At 40.4% G+C, this 16,578-nt stretch overlaps 1 protein-coding gene across 1 annotated transcript in view; it reads right to left on the bottom strand.

Annotated features, from left to right (window-relative positions):
• Positions 1–2,780, bottom strand: part of KCTD8 (potassium channel tetramerization domain containing 8) — a 278,800-nt gene extending 276,020 nt beyond the window's left edge. Inside the window, exon 1 of the mRNA XM_008017512.3 lies at positions 1,541–2,780. Within this exon, the coding sequence (XP_008015703.1) occupies positions 1,541–2,501 (961 nt within the window). The 5' untranslated portion in view covers positions 2,502–2,780. The remainder of the gene's footprint in view (positions 1–1,540) is intronic.
• Positions 2,781–16,578: the final 13,798 nt, after the last annotated feature.

Genomic DNA, 16,578 nt, shown 5'->3' with positions numbered 1-16,578 from the left:
ACAGACTCTTCATTTGCTTCTCTGTTGAAACTGTTGTCTCAAGAAACCCAGCATTACTTTCTAAAAAGCAGTCTACCTCTGAGAACCTGTGTGCTGTGGTTTGTCACTCAACTTCCAAGGTTACCAGAATATACAAACACTAAGCCAACCTTCCAGTTAAGCTTGCACCTGTGCAAGGAGAAGTCCCTTCCACTTCTCCAGTCAAAATAAAGTCTAGAAAATTGTTCAGTACCCAATTACTGTAGTGACTGAATTACCAAAATAAATAAATACACTTTAAGCTGGTCTATTTCCATCACAGGATTTCAAGGCTACTCTCCCAACGCGACAGGCAAGTTTTAACTTGTGCCTGGCCAAAGGAAAAACGTTTGCCAAATAATGTTCCTACTGCCATCCTTGCCGGCTTTTCGTTTGTCCAAATCGCTCTCTAGTCGTTGTCTTTTCACTTTATATCGCTCTCTAGTCGTTGTCTTTTCACTTTACAAACGCCACTGAGAATTGTGCCCACCACAGCCCCACCCCACTCCCAATCCCCAGTGCAGGTTCAGATTGTGGTATTTGGTAGAGTTCTTGAACTCCACAGCCAGCTCCGGAAGCGCACTGCAAAACGCACTCCGGATGCTTTCCCAAATCTATTCCCTCACTCTCACATTTCAGAAAATCGCTCTATTTATTCACTCTGAGAAAGTGGGCTCAACCCCCGCTTTTGCGCTGGAGAAGGAAACACAATCATTCTCTCTCTCTCTTCCCCATCCTCCCCAACTCCTTCCCTCCCTCCACCCTCACCACTTCCTAATCTCCAACCCTAAGAGCACTCAGACATCCAAAGTTTCTAATTCCTTCCGCCCTCCCCTGTCCCAAACACTGGGCAATCAGACTGGAGATAACCGACGCGGGGAAAGCTGGGTTTCCATTGTCAAGGAGTCCCCTTTCCCCACAGCCGCTCTCATGACCCCGCCCCCTCCAGGGGCTCTGGGGGCACCTTCATCGCTTCTCGCCTGCCCTCTAGAAAACCACCCGTAACTGGAGGCTACCGCGCGGCAGCTGCACCAACAGCAGGTGATCCAGGCGGTGCGCGGCGACGCCTTGTGATGGCATCCTGCCCTCTGCAGGGACACCACTGAGGGCCACATGAAATGAACCCCAGCAGTCCTACGAAAGCAAAGAGGTGGAGGAGGGTCTATGCACCCTGCCCTGTGCCCCAGTCTCTCCCACCCTGTCCTCCGAAACAGAGGAGCCCCTAGCATCCGGGAGCGGGCTGGGTCGAGAAGGCAAGATCAATAAAGTTCAGCAAGTAAGACAGCTGGGAGCTGGGTGCTACTGAGTTCTAGAAAGGGGGAGTAGAGACGGAAATATCCGAAGGGGCGAAATGTAAATCGTGCCTACTGCAAAAGGGAGTCGTGCAGGGAGGGCCGCTCTCTATAAGGAGTTAACCAGCTCCTGGCCCGGACACCCCTGCCGGGCCTCCAGCGGGGCTCAAACCCGCGGCAGGTCAGCAGGGGGCGAGGGGTGCGGGGAAACGCCTGGGCTGCGAACTTACGGAAGAAAATGTACTCGGTGTAGCTGCTCCAGATCTTGTCGTCGCGGTACTGGTTGACGAAGGCGGCGGTGCCCGAGGAGTTACACGCCACCATGTGGAAGCCGGCCTCGGACAGGCGATCAAAGGCCTGCTCCAAGTAGGTGAACTTGAGGTAGAAGCGGGACGTGTACTTCTCCGGCTGCCGGTCGGGGTCGCGGCTCTCGTTGAGCGTGTCCCCGAAGACCTCCTTGGCCAGCGCGATGCGCCCGCACACCATGATGCGCGCCACGCGCCGGAACTTGGCGTCGGCCTGGTTGTCGCGCACGGTGGTGTAGGAGCCCCGGTAGCCCAGCGTGAGGAAGCCCGAGCGCTTGTCCGGCGCGCCGCTGCCGCCGCCACCACCGTGCACTCCCGGGCCCGAGGGCACGGCGGCCGCCGCCCCGCGCAGCAGCAACGCGTCGCTGCTACCCTGCGAGACGTTGTCCTCCAGGTCGCTCTGGCAGCCCTCGTCGTTGAGCGAGTTCTGCTTGATGACCTTGGGCGACAGCAGCTTGACCAAGTCGGTGAGCTGGAAATACTCGGCCTCGCGCAGGAGCCGCTCCTTCTCGGGGAAGTGCTCCGGCAGCGCGAGCTGCTTGTCCCGCAGATAATCCAGCACATACCTGAAAAGGAAGCCGTCCCGGTCGATGAAGAAGCGCGCCCGGCTGTCCCTGGGCAGCTCGCCCCGGCGCCGGGCGCCGCCACGGGGACTAGAGGGCGAGAACATGCTGGCCAAAGTGCTGTCCGGGACGCTGAGCAGCGTCGAGTGCTTGGTCACATAGACCTGGCCGCCCACATTCAGCTCCACTACTTCGGGGAAGGGCGAGGGTGCGCAGGGCCCCGGGGCGGCGGCGGTCGACGCGCCGGGCGAGCTGGACGAGGAGACCATCTCGCTAATGGGCAGGATGGTGCTGCCGCCGCTGCCCGTGTCCTTCAGAGCCATAGTCCCCCCGCCGCCGGCCCAGTGACCCGAGAGAGCTGCACTTTCTGGTTCCTAGAGCCCGCGCCCCAGCCCTCCGGGTGCTCTCTGCGCCCTCGGGCGGGGCGGCGCGTTCCTCGGGCCGGGGCAGCCCGGCTCAAGGCTCGGGGCAGCTGCGGGGTCGGCGGCGCCCAAGCTCCATCGGAGGAGAGACGCGCGGGAGAGAAGCTCCGCCGGTGCGGCGGCGGCAGTGGAGAGGCAAGAAGGAGCGGCTGCTCCTTTGGGGCGAAGGCGGGGAAGTGTGAGAGAGACTTGCGAGAGGCTCTAGGACTGCTGCTCGGCTCTCCGCGGGGAGGGTGGGAGGAGGGGCCGAAGCAAAGAAAACTCGCCGCCCCGGCAGCCTGCTAGCGCGCCGCGAGGCCGGAGCGCCGACGGTGGCGCTAACTACTCCTGGCAGCCCGGGAGGAGGCACTGACGTCAAGCCCCGGACTGGGACCCGAGCCTCAGCTGTCATTTAAAGAGATAGGCTCCTGCCGCTGCTCCCGGGCTCCGACGCTAGGGGGCGGGACCGAGGGTCGAGCCTGCGAGAGGTGCCGCTCGGCGGCCAGCTGGGAGAGGCAGGCAGGGAGCGCCCAGAGCAAACGCGAGAAAAAAAAGACAGCGCTCTCCTTCGTTCATTTCACTCCCTCCTTGGGTCCATGCCCACCCCCTTTCCTCCCTCCTTTCCTTCTCTTCCTTTCTTCCTTGCCTCCGCCCCCAGTAAAACTAGTTTTTTACACTCTCATTAAGGTAAGGAGTGGAGGAGAGGAGAAGGGAGAATAGGTTTTGATTATAGCAAAGATGTCAGGCTCCTAATTTGGCTTCCGAGCAGTGATTGCAAAAAGATTACGTGAGGGTGGGAAGATGAATCTCTTGAAGTGGCTTTATGATTCAGTTTAAGTGAAGGGCTAAATGCGCGCACCTGTCTTAGAATCAAATTTTACGACTGCATGCCCTGAATATTGTTGAAAAATTTTTTAAACTCAAATCTGATTTCAGTTCACAGTAATAAAGGATTGTAACGACTGTTTCCTTCCGACGCTTTTACAATATTTAGTTTTATAGTAGATGCTTAATAAATGTTTATAGAGGGAGAGACAGAGCCTGAGAGGAAATTTACTCGATTTATTCATTCTTTCTACTCCTCATCAGTCTCTTCATTAATCTCTCCATTTCCCTTTCAACTCCATCATGCAAGAAAAGTGGCTGATATTTTTATTAGTCTTCTAACCCCAACAGTAAGGTCACAAATAAAAATTATATGAATTTAAGCTCACTTTAATTTCCATGTGTACAAAGTACAGGTACAGTCTGCAAAATGAGCATTACTTGTGATAAAGAGGGAAAATAGGAATGCAAACAGAAATCTTTCTTCTACCCTGGGGCATACTTTTGTGTTCAGAAACATAAAGAATCATTGATTTATGAAGTACAAAAGAGAAAAGGGTGTATTGTGGCATAAAGTAGTGTGCTTCAATTATCATAACAATATTACAGATGAACTTTATCCATTAGCAGTCGATATACAGATTTTAATATTTTTAAAAAAGTTAAATGCCTACTAACAGCTCCTTTTCTTCAAACCACCCAAAAAACTATCGAATTTCAGATATGGTTGTAAATTAATATATTATTTTTGGAGCATTTAAAAGTATGTTTAAATCATTGATCCTTATAAGCTACATCCATAGACTATGTCATACCAATTTTGAGGTTGCATTACATGAAGCAGAGAGAGCCTAATGGACCAATGAAAGAACACAATATATTTGCCAAAGGACTGATACTTAAAACGGGGTTTTGGTATGCACTGTCATGCAATCCTTTTACTCAAAACTATTGTGTCCTGCCAAATTTATAAACTGATTGATCAAATTAACTAATTTAATTGATTTTGGCCTTCATTTAAAAGTTAAAACCAAGTATTAAAATAATAGAAAAAATACACTATTTTCTGCCTCATTAGAAGAATAAGAAGGTATTTGGGATTTAAAGTAATCATTACTGGATAAATGAATTAATAGATGCTTTATAACCTTCATAGATGAATAAATAATAATGCCTCAAACCACTACTAATGAAGCCCATTTATCATAAGGTAAATGTCCCTAATGATAAGTATAGTGCAGACTGTAGAATTGTAATGAAGTAGATATGTAATAAATATGCATATGAATATGAAGTCGCTAATATTATCAGGTTGAAATCCATCTTTACTTTTGAATTAAATAAATTATGTCTATAAGATAAAATGGTCAAAAATTCATACTCTAAATGAATCACCTCAAAAATTCACAATGAATTGTATTGTTTGATATATTCATTTTTTAAATGATTCCTTCAAAATTGATTAAACATTTTTTCCTAATTTCTTCCCTCTTCATACTCCTATTACTCTCCTCTGTCTCCCAGTTATACCCTTCAACCAAACTCAGACTGAACAAATCGCAGATCTACAATATTTCTATCTTTCCTCTTCCTTCTGCGAGGAATGCCCTTCCTCTTCCACCAGATCCCTAACCCGTTCTCCCTGCTTACCAATTTCCTCCAGCTCTTAGTTTAAATATCACTTTCTCTGGAAATCTTTACATTCACTTATCCAACCTAGTGAAGCGTCCTCCTAAGATGTTCCCATAAGATCCCATGTTTACACATGGGCAAGGTTTATCACACTGATTTGTAACTGTTCCACCAGATTGTAAAAATGGCATGCGACCGTATGCACTATTATATCCCCATGGAGGTAGACTATAGAGGTAGCCCATAAAGAGGTAGCCAATTTATATTTGTTGAAAGCTCACTGAATAGAACTGTATTAATATCATAAATGGATGACAATGTGCTGGATACTAGGCTAAATAATGAGATTGCAGAATTGAGTTAGACCCTGTTCTTCACAATTAAAATCAGGTAAAGTGAGAACCAGAATCTAATCAAAATAAACTCAGAACTGAAATAGAAGAGAAAGCAAGAAAGAGGCACAATTGAAGCAATCCATTTGGTGAACTGAGCAATCAACACCAAATACCGTAATCAGAACCATTTTGCTCTAAGCCACAGACACCTTTAATGTTCCTTAGACCAATTTGATCACACATATGGGTCCTTTAAGATCTTCTGTTGCTACGCAGAGACAAGGCAGCAAGCTTCTCTGAATAGAAATTACACTAGAACAGTTCCCATACCCGGCACATTCTTAAATAACACGGTCAAACCTGAGTGTCTCTAAAAGCACAACAAACAAACCAAAAAGGATATATTGAGTCCAGATTTTAACACATAAATAATTTAAAATTTACAATAACAAATATTTCTTCACTAGGCAGAGAGTTACTTAATGGCAGAAAACATATCTTCTTCTAAAGGGGAAAGAACACAAAAGAAAACGAGATTTAAAATCAAATAGAACTAGGTTAAAATCTAACTTTGTCTCTTACTAGCTTTTCAACAAGTTACTCTGAACCTCAGTTTCTTCATGGGCACAGTGGAAATAACAAAGACCTCAGCTCATCACATCAATGATGGTTTGTAACAAGACCACCTTGTTTGATGGAGTTCACTATATTTATAATGTCTGTTTCACAGTATGGTTCTCAGGGATGGGAATAGAGTTACATCTTGACTAGATAGATCCAAGATCCAGAGGCCGGTAACTGATTTTAGTAGCTCTACCTACCTTCCAGTTGTCTCACCCCTAAGGCCTGGGGTTACACAGCCCTGTCATTATGAACAGCCCCATACCATCATGTCCTTCCCTGTCTGTATCTATTGTTGTCTCCCTCATTGCATGGTATCATCCTAGACACTGATATAATTTCATTGATTTTGTTTACCTTGGTCCTGTTCTTTCTTTTTTTTTTTTTTTTTCTTTTAACTTTGTTCAGTCTTTTGACCGTGGTCTAATTACCCCTTTTAGCTTGCTTCTGTCCAAGGCCAACTGTGCTTCTCATTTTCAGGAAACCATCTGGTATCTGTTAATCTAGTTCAGGACATTTGAAAGTTTTACCAATAATAATAATAATAATAATAATAATAAACACAAACAAACAAAAAACCCTCAAGTATCTCATGTAATTCTAAGCAAAAAGCCTGACATTCTTTCCAGTATCAGAGTCTTTGCAATTTTTAGAGCAGGGCTATCTAATACAAATATAGGAACCATATATTTCATTTTTAATTTCTCACAGCCACGTTAAAAAATAAATGTGAAATTACTTTAATAATATAGTTTATTTAGTCTAATAAGTCCAAAATCTCATTTCAAAATGCATTAATGACATAATTTACATTTTGTTCCACACAAAGTATTGAAAATATGGTATGTATTTAGCTCTTCTGACACATCTAAACAATTATAACATAACTTGTACTAGCTATATCTCATATGCTTAATAGTCACATGTGCCTACTGGCTTCTAAACTGAACAGTATAGCTCTAGAGCATGTGGGACTTTAAAGCATGTCTGTGTTTTGAGGATTAGGTAAGAAAATATAACTTTTAAAAGGTTTTAATTACAGGATTGTAATGAGAGGAGGCTGGATTCAATACTTGAGAAGTCATTTAACACATGGAATGGGGAGCATAAAACATCACTCTGGCCAAAAAAAAAAAAAAAAAAAAGAGAGAGAGAGAGGAGAAAATATAATGTAATCACTAAAGAACTTAGATGTTCCTTACACAACTGTCACCCCCATAATGTTTATAGCATGCATCACTCTTGTGAAAAGCAGGCCAGGTCAGGGTTTATTTTGTGGGTATATGGGCTTTAGCAAGTTTAGAAATAAAGAGCTTGCCATCAGAGCAAACAAAGCGGAGTTAGCCTTTGTAGGAATAAGACTGAAGATAAGATGGGAAAGATCTACAAATTCAGCAATTGCTGCTGAATCTAGGGAAAGTTGGAAAGCAGAGTATGCATTGCCCCCAAACCTCACATGTTAATTGTAAGAGTGTCAATGGTTCTATAAAATGGAAAACTTTTGCAAATCAGGTATTTAGGAAACTCAGAGTATCTATGCTTAATGAACACATCAAATAACATATTCCAGCAACTTTAATATCTTAATATAATTCAATATGTATTCTGATTCTATATTTGAAATTGTATAGAAATACTACTAAAGTTTAGGGTAACACCTGGTTAAACTCTGTAAAATTAGATACCCAATGAAATTTGTGAAAACTTGTCCAGATTATGATCCAGTATAGCTAAGCATTTAATTTAATGTCTGGCACATAAATAGTGATCAACAGGTATTTGCCAAAATTATTTGCAAACTATTTTCTTATTAACTAATATGATATATAAGTCAAGTTTTCAGAAGTAGCTATTTAATTTAATATGCTATGGGTGGGGGGAATGTTTATGTTGGGAAGGTGGTTAGCAATAGATGGTCTAGTCTCTCATTGTGCATAACTGGTTGCCTCCTTAAAATATAGGTTAGCTGCCCAAAGCCTGGGGGGAAAGGGCAACATAATTCTCCATAACCTTAGAACATTCTGGAAAAGAATTTTCATTAGGCTGGACAATGGGAATGATATTCTGACTCTATGTCTCTTCAAATAGCATAAACCAGGAGCCTAAAACTGGTGATGGTATATGTATAATATAAATTTTATAAAATTTGTACTACTATTTAAAAAAAGTTTTCACTGACTGGAAGAAGACTTTAACATACACAATACGTTTAAAATATTAATAATTTCTGACAGCAAATCAGTTTCCCTTAGAAATGACTTGCAAATTGTAAACTTTCATTTATTATTTTGGCCAGCAACTATTAACTGATGAGTTTGACTCCATGATACAAATTGTAATCATAGCTAAGATTCAATCATTTCGTACACTTTTTAGCTTTTTGTCCTACTGTGTTAGTACACTTTCCACTGCTATAACAGAATATATGGGACTAGGTAATTTATAATCAATAAAAATTTGTTTTCTCTCAGTTCTGGAGGCTGGGAATCCAAGATCAAGGTTCTAGCATTAGGCAAAGGTCTTTTTACTGCTTCACTACATGCCAGAATGCCAGAAGGCAGAGGGAAGAGAGAGGGGTGGGGGGGGGAGGGAGAGAGAGAGGGAGAGAGAGAGGCATGCTCATGCCAGAAAGTTTTTTATTAGGGCATTAAACCCACCCATGACTGTGGATCCCTCATGGCCTAATCACCTATTAAAGATCCCACCGCTTAATACTGTTACAATGGCAATTAAATTTCAACATGAGTTTTGGACGGCACAAACATTCAAATCATAGCACCTATCTACTAGGTTTGTCAAGAGGATTATTTAGATAATGACTATAGGGCATTTTATGCTCCTTAACTGAAGTTACTGTGGAAATAAAATAGTGTTATGATAATATTACTCTTTTTCTATCATGCTTGTCTCTAATGGGAGCACTGGGTGAATTCAATATAAGAAATTAGTCCTTCAATTTAAGATTTACAGTTAGTAAAATGTTTGGAAAATATATTAAACCTAAAGAGAAGCAACCAAAAATTTAAAATAAGTGTCCTTAAGTAATCTACTATTAAAAGTTATAAATGTAGAATGTGGATGGGAATGCTGACAGTTTGATAAAACAAAATATAGTTTATATTTATTAACAAGTCAAATAGCTTCTCTTATCATAGGAATTTTATAAAAGGATTGCTGAATATATGTCAAATAATTGAAGTCCTTGGTAGGGGTCAATTGTCTGAGGCTGGAACAGTACCTTCACCTAATTGGTATGTCAGGCTGAACCATATAAAATAGCCACTTTCATAAGTCTCAAAAAATGACAATTTTTTATGGTTTATCGGTATTTTTCATATGATTTCATATGACAGATTTTATGCAGTTGCTAATAGTTTTCATCAACAAATACAATTAATATAGTACCATATCACTGAATGCTTAAATATTTAGAAATGCATAATTTATAGCATGAGTTTTAAACATGCGCTTTAGTGTGCTGAATATTTATAATTTTTTTCTTTAAAAATTTCTGTCTATCACTTTACTCTTGGTTTTCTCAGCAAATAAATATAGCTTGTACAAAGAACTATTTTTTAAAATCTTTTGCTTGTGTGAGTCCTGAATTATCACTATCTCTACATAGGTAACAAATTCGTTGAATACAAGTACTATTCTCCAGTTGTTTTATTTTCAGTTCAGTGCTCTGCAAACAGAAAGCCTAAAATGATGATAGGCAGATTGTTTATCTACACTGTCGCTAATTAGCATGAGACGATTCACAGGCATTAGTGGTACAATTTAATTTTGCTATGTACTGCTAAGTAGGAAAATATTGATATTTACATATCTTTAGGTTCCATTTTAAAAAGTACATCAGTTGAATCAAACTTTAAAAATACAATTGAAGTACAATGCTTTAATCTAGGAGAGCACTGTAATGTAAGGTATAAATTTCAGCTAATGAACACTTGATATAACACACAATGTTATTCAGGCTCAATAAACAGGTTTTTAAAAATCTAGCTTTTGAGTAAATTGTATGTTATAAAGTTTCATGCCAATGAGTGTTAGGGTGTGCTTTATTTTTCCCCATCATAACTCGAGTGAAACAGAGATCTGAACAAGAGACAGAAACTGAATTTTAATCCCAGCCTTAACAATGATACAGATTTTCTTAGTGACCCAGAGCAAGTATCTTTTATGATCAGTTTACTAGTTTATTAAATGGACACTTCCTAATATCTTCTGGGAAATACTGTTCTGGTTATATATTGTTGCACAACAAAGCACCCCAAAACTTGGTGGCTTCAATAACAATAATTTTACCATTATCTTTGTGGTTCTGGGTTCAGCTGGCTGATTCTTGCTCAAGGCCTCCCAAGTCTGAAATAAGACAGAGGCTGGGGATGGAATCATCTGTTGTCTGAGCTGTGAAGACTCAAACAGTTGGGGCTAGAACAGTTGAGGCTCGTTGGACACTGGTTCTCTCTCTCTCTCTCTGTGTTTGTGTGTGTGTGTGTGTGTGTGTGGTTTGTATGCGTGGTCTGTCCACCATGGTTACTCAGGACTCCAAAACTGTACAACTCATGAAGAGAGAGCTAGGCAGAAGGGGTATCGTATTTTATATCCTAACCCCCAAAATCCCAAAATGTCATTTCTATCATATTCTGTTAATCAAGGCATCCACAAAACCTTCCCAGTTTTAAGAGGAAGAAACAAAATGCTGCTACTTGAAGGGAGAGGGAGAAAATCTAGTAGAGTATATGGCACCAAAAATATCATTGTGGCCAGTGTTGGAAAGTACAATCTGCTGCAAAAGCTGTGAGAATCAAACACCATTATACCCCCTATAATATTTACATGGGGAAAATTCTGTGAGTAGAGCCATAGCATTTTGCTGTGGCACACATTCTGTAGGTTTAGCATACCTAATCGTGATGTATGGGACACATATACACAAAGAGGCACACACACATGCACAAGCAGCTAATTCAGGAGTATGGCTATCTGAAATCTTAAGCCAATACTCAAAGACTTGAACGGACAGTCAGGTGTTTCCTTCATTGTAGGGAGACCCCCTGAACTATCGCTACGGAATAAAAGATGAAATGCTCCTGATTACTGTAAATACAAAATTGCATGCAGTAATTTTGTGTAAAGACAATGCCAGGTTGGATTGCCAGGATGAGCACGTGATGTGCTTCCCCCTGCAGAGAGCCTATGAACGGACGTGCAGTCAGGGAGATTTCACATCACCAAGATTCCTATCCCAGAAAAGCAGATGTTCATAGCTCTGGGAATAGAATGCGACCCTTGTGGAGAGCCTATAAATGGACGCATGGGGGGCACCTGTCCATATGGATAAGATAGGGCTATAAACGGCCTCATCTTGCCACGGCTCTTCTAGGCCTCTTTAGGGTTAAGGCATACTCCCTTCTGAGAATTTCTGGTCTAACTGGTTGTGTAGCTTCACTTCCTGTTTCTATGGATTGTTTGTAACCAGCTTTTACAACTGTTACTGCTGATTAATATCTTGCTAATCATAGGTTATGGAAAGACTGTGTTTCTGTTTTAAGGCTCTGTTAGAAATTACTGATGCACACACCATATTGTAAATCCTTATTTCTGTATACTGTACTTCTGCATACAGATGTTATGTTAAAGAATTACTTCATCCCCATGTGACCATCTCACCTCATAATCAAATGACCCTAAATCCCTCACTAACCTACCCCCACCCTCACTAAACTTAATAATAAATGTTGGTATATCCAGTGCATTGGCGGCACCACGGGACCAGAAGGCAGTGAACCCCCTGGACCCAGCTTTCACTATCTTGTGTGTGTCTACTATTTCTCGACCTACTAATCCACCTGGGAACAAAGAGAGAGCCCCTTTGCATTGCAGGTTGCTGGCCAGATCCTGCAATACTTCATTTTGAATAATAATTTCCATTTTTTTCATCATGATCATTTATTCTGCTCTAATAAATGGCTTTAGCCAATTTGCCTTTACTCTAGTTAATACAGAACTACCATCTACCTCATTTTTTAACACCTCTTACAACATCTGCAAGCCTTAATTCTCCTTCAGTGAATCATTTCTTTTCATCTTTAGATATTGACCTAGTAAACACAAATATGTCTGTGAACACTTAAAAATTTACTTGTCACCCAGTTTTTCAGCAATGTTCTCTACTCTAATCATCATATGATGCATATAGTTCCACTGCACAAATTTTTATCTCTGCTTTCCAAAGTTCATTCTTCTCCCTGCAGAAGTATTGGCTTTTTTTCTAGGAGTACTCATTATGCTCATTTAAAAAATATTACCCATATTACTCTCATTTACTCCATATTACTCATTTATTTATTCAAATATTGGAAAATTGACCAATATTATGCAAATTGAATAATATTGGATAATTGACCATTCATGAAACCAGAAATTTTGAAATTTTCTGCCTAATCTTGGGGAAATTCATCAAATAAAAGGAAACAATCAGTTACTTCAATGCAAATATCAAAAAAGATGGCATTTATCTTTTACTCATGTATACAGTTTTGATTAATTTTGAAGCAGCTTCACAATTTCAGTTCATACCAATTCTATTTCAATAAAATTCAAGTATTTATTGAAAATAAATGACAGCCACGTATTGCTTACCAATGGGGATACATTTTGAGAAATGTCATTAGGTGATTTTGTCATGTGGGAACATCATAGAGTGTACTTACACAAACCTAGATGGTATAACCTGCTACACACCTAGGATATATAGTAGGGCATATTGCTCCTCGGCTACAAACCTGTACAGCATATTAGTGTATTGAATACAGCAGGCAATTGTAACACAATGCTATTTGTGTATCTAAATCTACTAACACTCAGAAAAGATACAATAAAAATATGGTATCAAAGACTAAAAATAGTACACTGGTATAGGGTATTTACCATGAATGGTGCTTTCAGAAGTGGAAGTCACTCTGGATAAATCAGTGAGTGACTGGTGAGTGAATGTGGAGGCTAGGACATTATCGCATTACTGCATGCTTTTGTGTGACTGGCAGCACAGTAATTTTGTTTACACCAGCATCGCCACAAACACAGGAGTAATGCATTGCACTACAATATTACAATGGCTACATCATCTTCAGCTCCATTATAATCTTGTGGGACTGCAGTCATATATGCAGCCCATCAATGATCGAAATGTCATTATCTGGAACATGACTGTATGTACTCTACTAAGTACACTGTGGGTCATGAAAGTGGATAGGACATATACCCTGTCATTAGAAATGTACAACATGGGAAAGGAGAATTAGACAAGTCCACAAATAACTAGAGATTGAATTACAGAGAGGAATAAGGTAAATGTTGCAAAAGAAGAATACAGAAAGTGATATGAGGGTATGTGGAAAGAGAGTGAGCACTTCTGGTTGAAGGACTAAAAAACACGAAAATAACTGGGTAGTGGGTATAACAGATAGACTCTAAAAGATAGACATAACATTGATAGACTTGGATGACAGTTTCAAAATGAAAATATAGCATGAGCAAAACAAGGCCTAGTAATTATACTGTCTAACTATCTATACACTTATTTAACTTATCCATCTATGTATTCATCTATCAAACCATGCCCTTATTTCAAAAAAAAAATGGCTTATAAAACAATGTAAATAGTTTAAAATCAGGACAGAGAAAATATAATATACAAAACTGAGACAGGTAAGAAATGTAGAACACAATTACACATTTCATAGTGTACTAGGTTATTAAATTTGACCCAAATTGGACTCGTGTGACATATGAGCCTCCTAGAGGAAAGAAAATGTGGCCGGTCAAATGATTCAAATTACCAAAAAGAAAAAAGAAATTACCAATCCACTTGGGAAAGAAAATTGATTTGTTAAATGTTTCAATATGTAAGGCAGATTGAATATAAGATAATGATCACTATCTCAAATGATATATTTAAGGTACTTGTACTAACAGATTAAGGGTACCAGAAAATTTACTTATCCTAAGTGCTGAAGACCAAACATTAATTTACAACTTAATAAAAGCAGTTCTATAAGGGATGTTGGTAACATTATCCTTAATTTGCCAACCAGGAAACAGAGAGTTATGGATATTGAGTCAGTTACCCAAAATCACACAGCTAATAACTATTAAAGTTTGTTATTGTATTTGTATCCAGGTTTGCATTACTTTGATGTGAGGATAGAAGTTTACGTGTAAAGGATAGAGTTGCATTGGCAGAGAGAATTTGGTTGGGGGAAGAATAATTGAGAATGTACTGTCAGGGTTAAAATAAAGAATTTGGAGGCAGGAAAACTAAGGATGCCTACAGGTTGAGATGAAAACAGACTGTAGAAATAGTGAGAAAGTTAAAGAAAGGCTCTTTAGTGGAGAAAAGCCTAAAGAAAGATGGGATCAAGAGAGCTGATGAGGGGTTTAGCCTTGGCAAAGAGGCAGAACTAGTCTTCTTTGAACAGAACTAGTCTTCTTTGAACATATTGTGAATAAAAGAAATGATGTCACCTAAAGAGCTCAAGAAATGGCCCACCTTGCTTTCCAGAAGGTTTCATATCAAAGAACCTAGAGTGTGTTTAGATTTTTAGGCCAAACTCTTTCAGGTAAAATATTTTTTGTTGCACTTAGGACCCTAAAGGAATCAGCATTTGAGAGCAAAGGCATGGAATGAGATCAAGTAACCATTTTTCTAACTTCATTCCATTTCCTGCCTGTATGAAATCAGTCATGTCTAGAAATGTGTATCCTAGTCTAGGGATTAGAATAACTAGATGTCCCCATTAGCTGTGGACATTCCATCAGCCTAAGGTTTGCATGACTTTTGGAAATGTCAGCCCAACTTCTGGATGTTTCACATTGGACTGCTTACTTATTCTGTGGGAGCCTCAATATCACCATATAAAAATGATGTTTTAATATTTATATACTCAAATTTTATTAAAAATTAAAAGCCTCCAGATTGTACCCAGCACACACTAAGCAATCAATAACTGTGAGTTATTTCCTTCCTTTACCTTAAATCCTCACACAGCACATATCAAGATCTGACAGCTGAAAAAGGATCCTTAATAGAAGATCAGTAAAGGCCTCCTACTCTGGCATGTATTCATTATTTCATTTCCAATCCTTTCAATAAATATTTACGTGATGTTTTCTAAGTGACAGGCACCCAGCTCACCTTCGAAATTGATGCAGAACCTCAGATTTCAACAGCATTCTCCCAGCAGTTCTTTTACCTTGAAACTTGAGTCTATTCCCTGATCCTGTTTTTTTGGATGGTTTGTCACTTTTCTTGTACTGGTATTTAAAATCCTGTATCTTAGTACAAATCTTGCTCCCCTTAGACTAAGATGTTGGTTTCTGCTTTCTGCCTCACATCCCTTTCGTGGTTCTATATCCTGTCTTTATTATTTATTTATTTATCTCTTTATTTATTTATTTTTGAGACAGAGCCTCACTCTGTCACCAGGCTGGAGTACAGTGGCGCAATCTCAGCTAACTGCAACCTCTGCCTCCTGGGTTCCAGCGATTCTGCTGCCTCAGCTTCCCAAGTAGCTGGGACTACAGGGATGCGCCACAACGTCCAGCTAATTTTTGTATTTTTAGTAGAGATGGTGTTTCACCATGTGGGCCAGGATGGTCTCAATCTCTTGACCTCTTGATCCACCTGCTTCGGCTTCTCAAAGTGCTGGGATTACAGGCATGAACCACCGTGCCCAGCTTATCCTGTCTTTAGATAATAATTTGTTCTGATGCCTGGTGCAGCCTGGCCAGGATTAATGAGATAACATATCAAATGTGCTTTTTAACACCTTAAAGAAAAGAATATGAAGAAGAGCAAAATGTGAATTGTTTATTTTATCAATAAAATAAAAAAGGAATATTCAAAATATATATTCTGAATTAATATCTCCTATTTGTTCCTTCCATCCTAGAATTTCTCTTATTTAATCTTCTTCCTCAAAGGGCACCATAAGGATTGTATTAGGGTCTCGGTAGGAAATGGATGGCACACACTCCTGTTGTGTAATCGCCAAGACTTAGTGTGTATAGAGCTTAAGAAAAGAAAGACACAAAGGAAGCACTTTTACTAGTAAGAGCAGAAAGCCATTGCTATGTCTAAGTCTGAAGGGTAAGGGGAAGAAGCGGTCGCTGGAACCTCAGAGATAAAGCTGTAGGAAGAAAGCTGTTTGAAGAGGCTGTGGGCTTTGGTAAAGAGGCATCGACCTAGAGCAATCTAGCAGGAAGGAAGCAAGGGAAAAATAAACACTCCAATCTTATTCTTCTCCTATTTTATTTTTTGTCAGTGATCATCACTTCATTAAATGCAACCAAAAGCCACACAGAGAGCAGGGAGCTCATTTTTTATTTCATATGGGTCAGCATTCTGAGAACACAAAGAAGACTGTAGAAGGATGAAGAGTGGACTGGGAAGGGCAAACAGGAGCTATCCAGAGCAGACAAATAATACAAGGTGACAATGCCATGACAGCAATATAAACAAATGCCAAGGGAACCAGCCAAGAAAGAGAAATCTGGACAGATTTTGATGGCATGCAAGG

Source organism: Chlorocebus sabaeus, chromosome 27 (assembly GCF_047675955.1).
Source record: "Chlorocebus sabaeus isolate Y175 chromosome 27, mChlSab1.0.hap1, whole genome shotgun sequence".
In the NCBI taxonomy this organism is placed as follows: Eukaryota; Metazoa; Chordata; class Mammalia; order Primates; family Cercopithecidae; genus Chlorocebus; species Chlorocebus sabaeus.
This window is presented reverse-complemented; position numbering and strand designations above follow the sequence as displayed.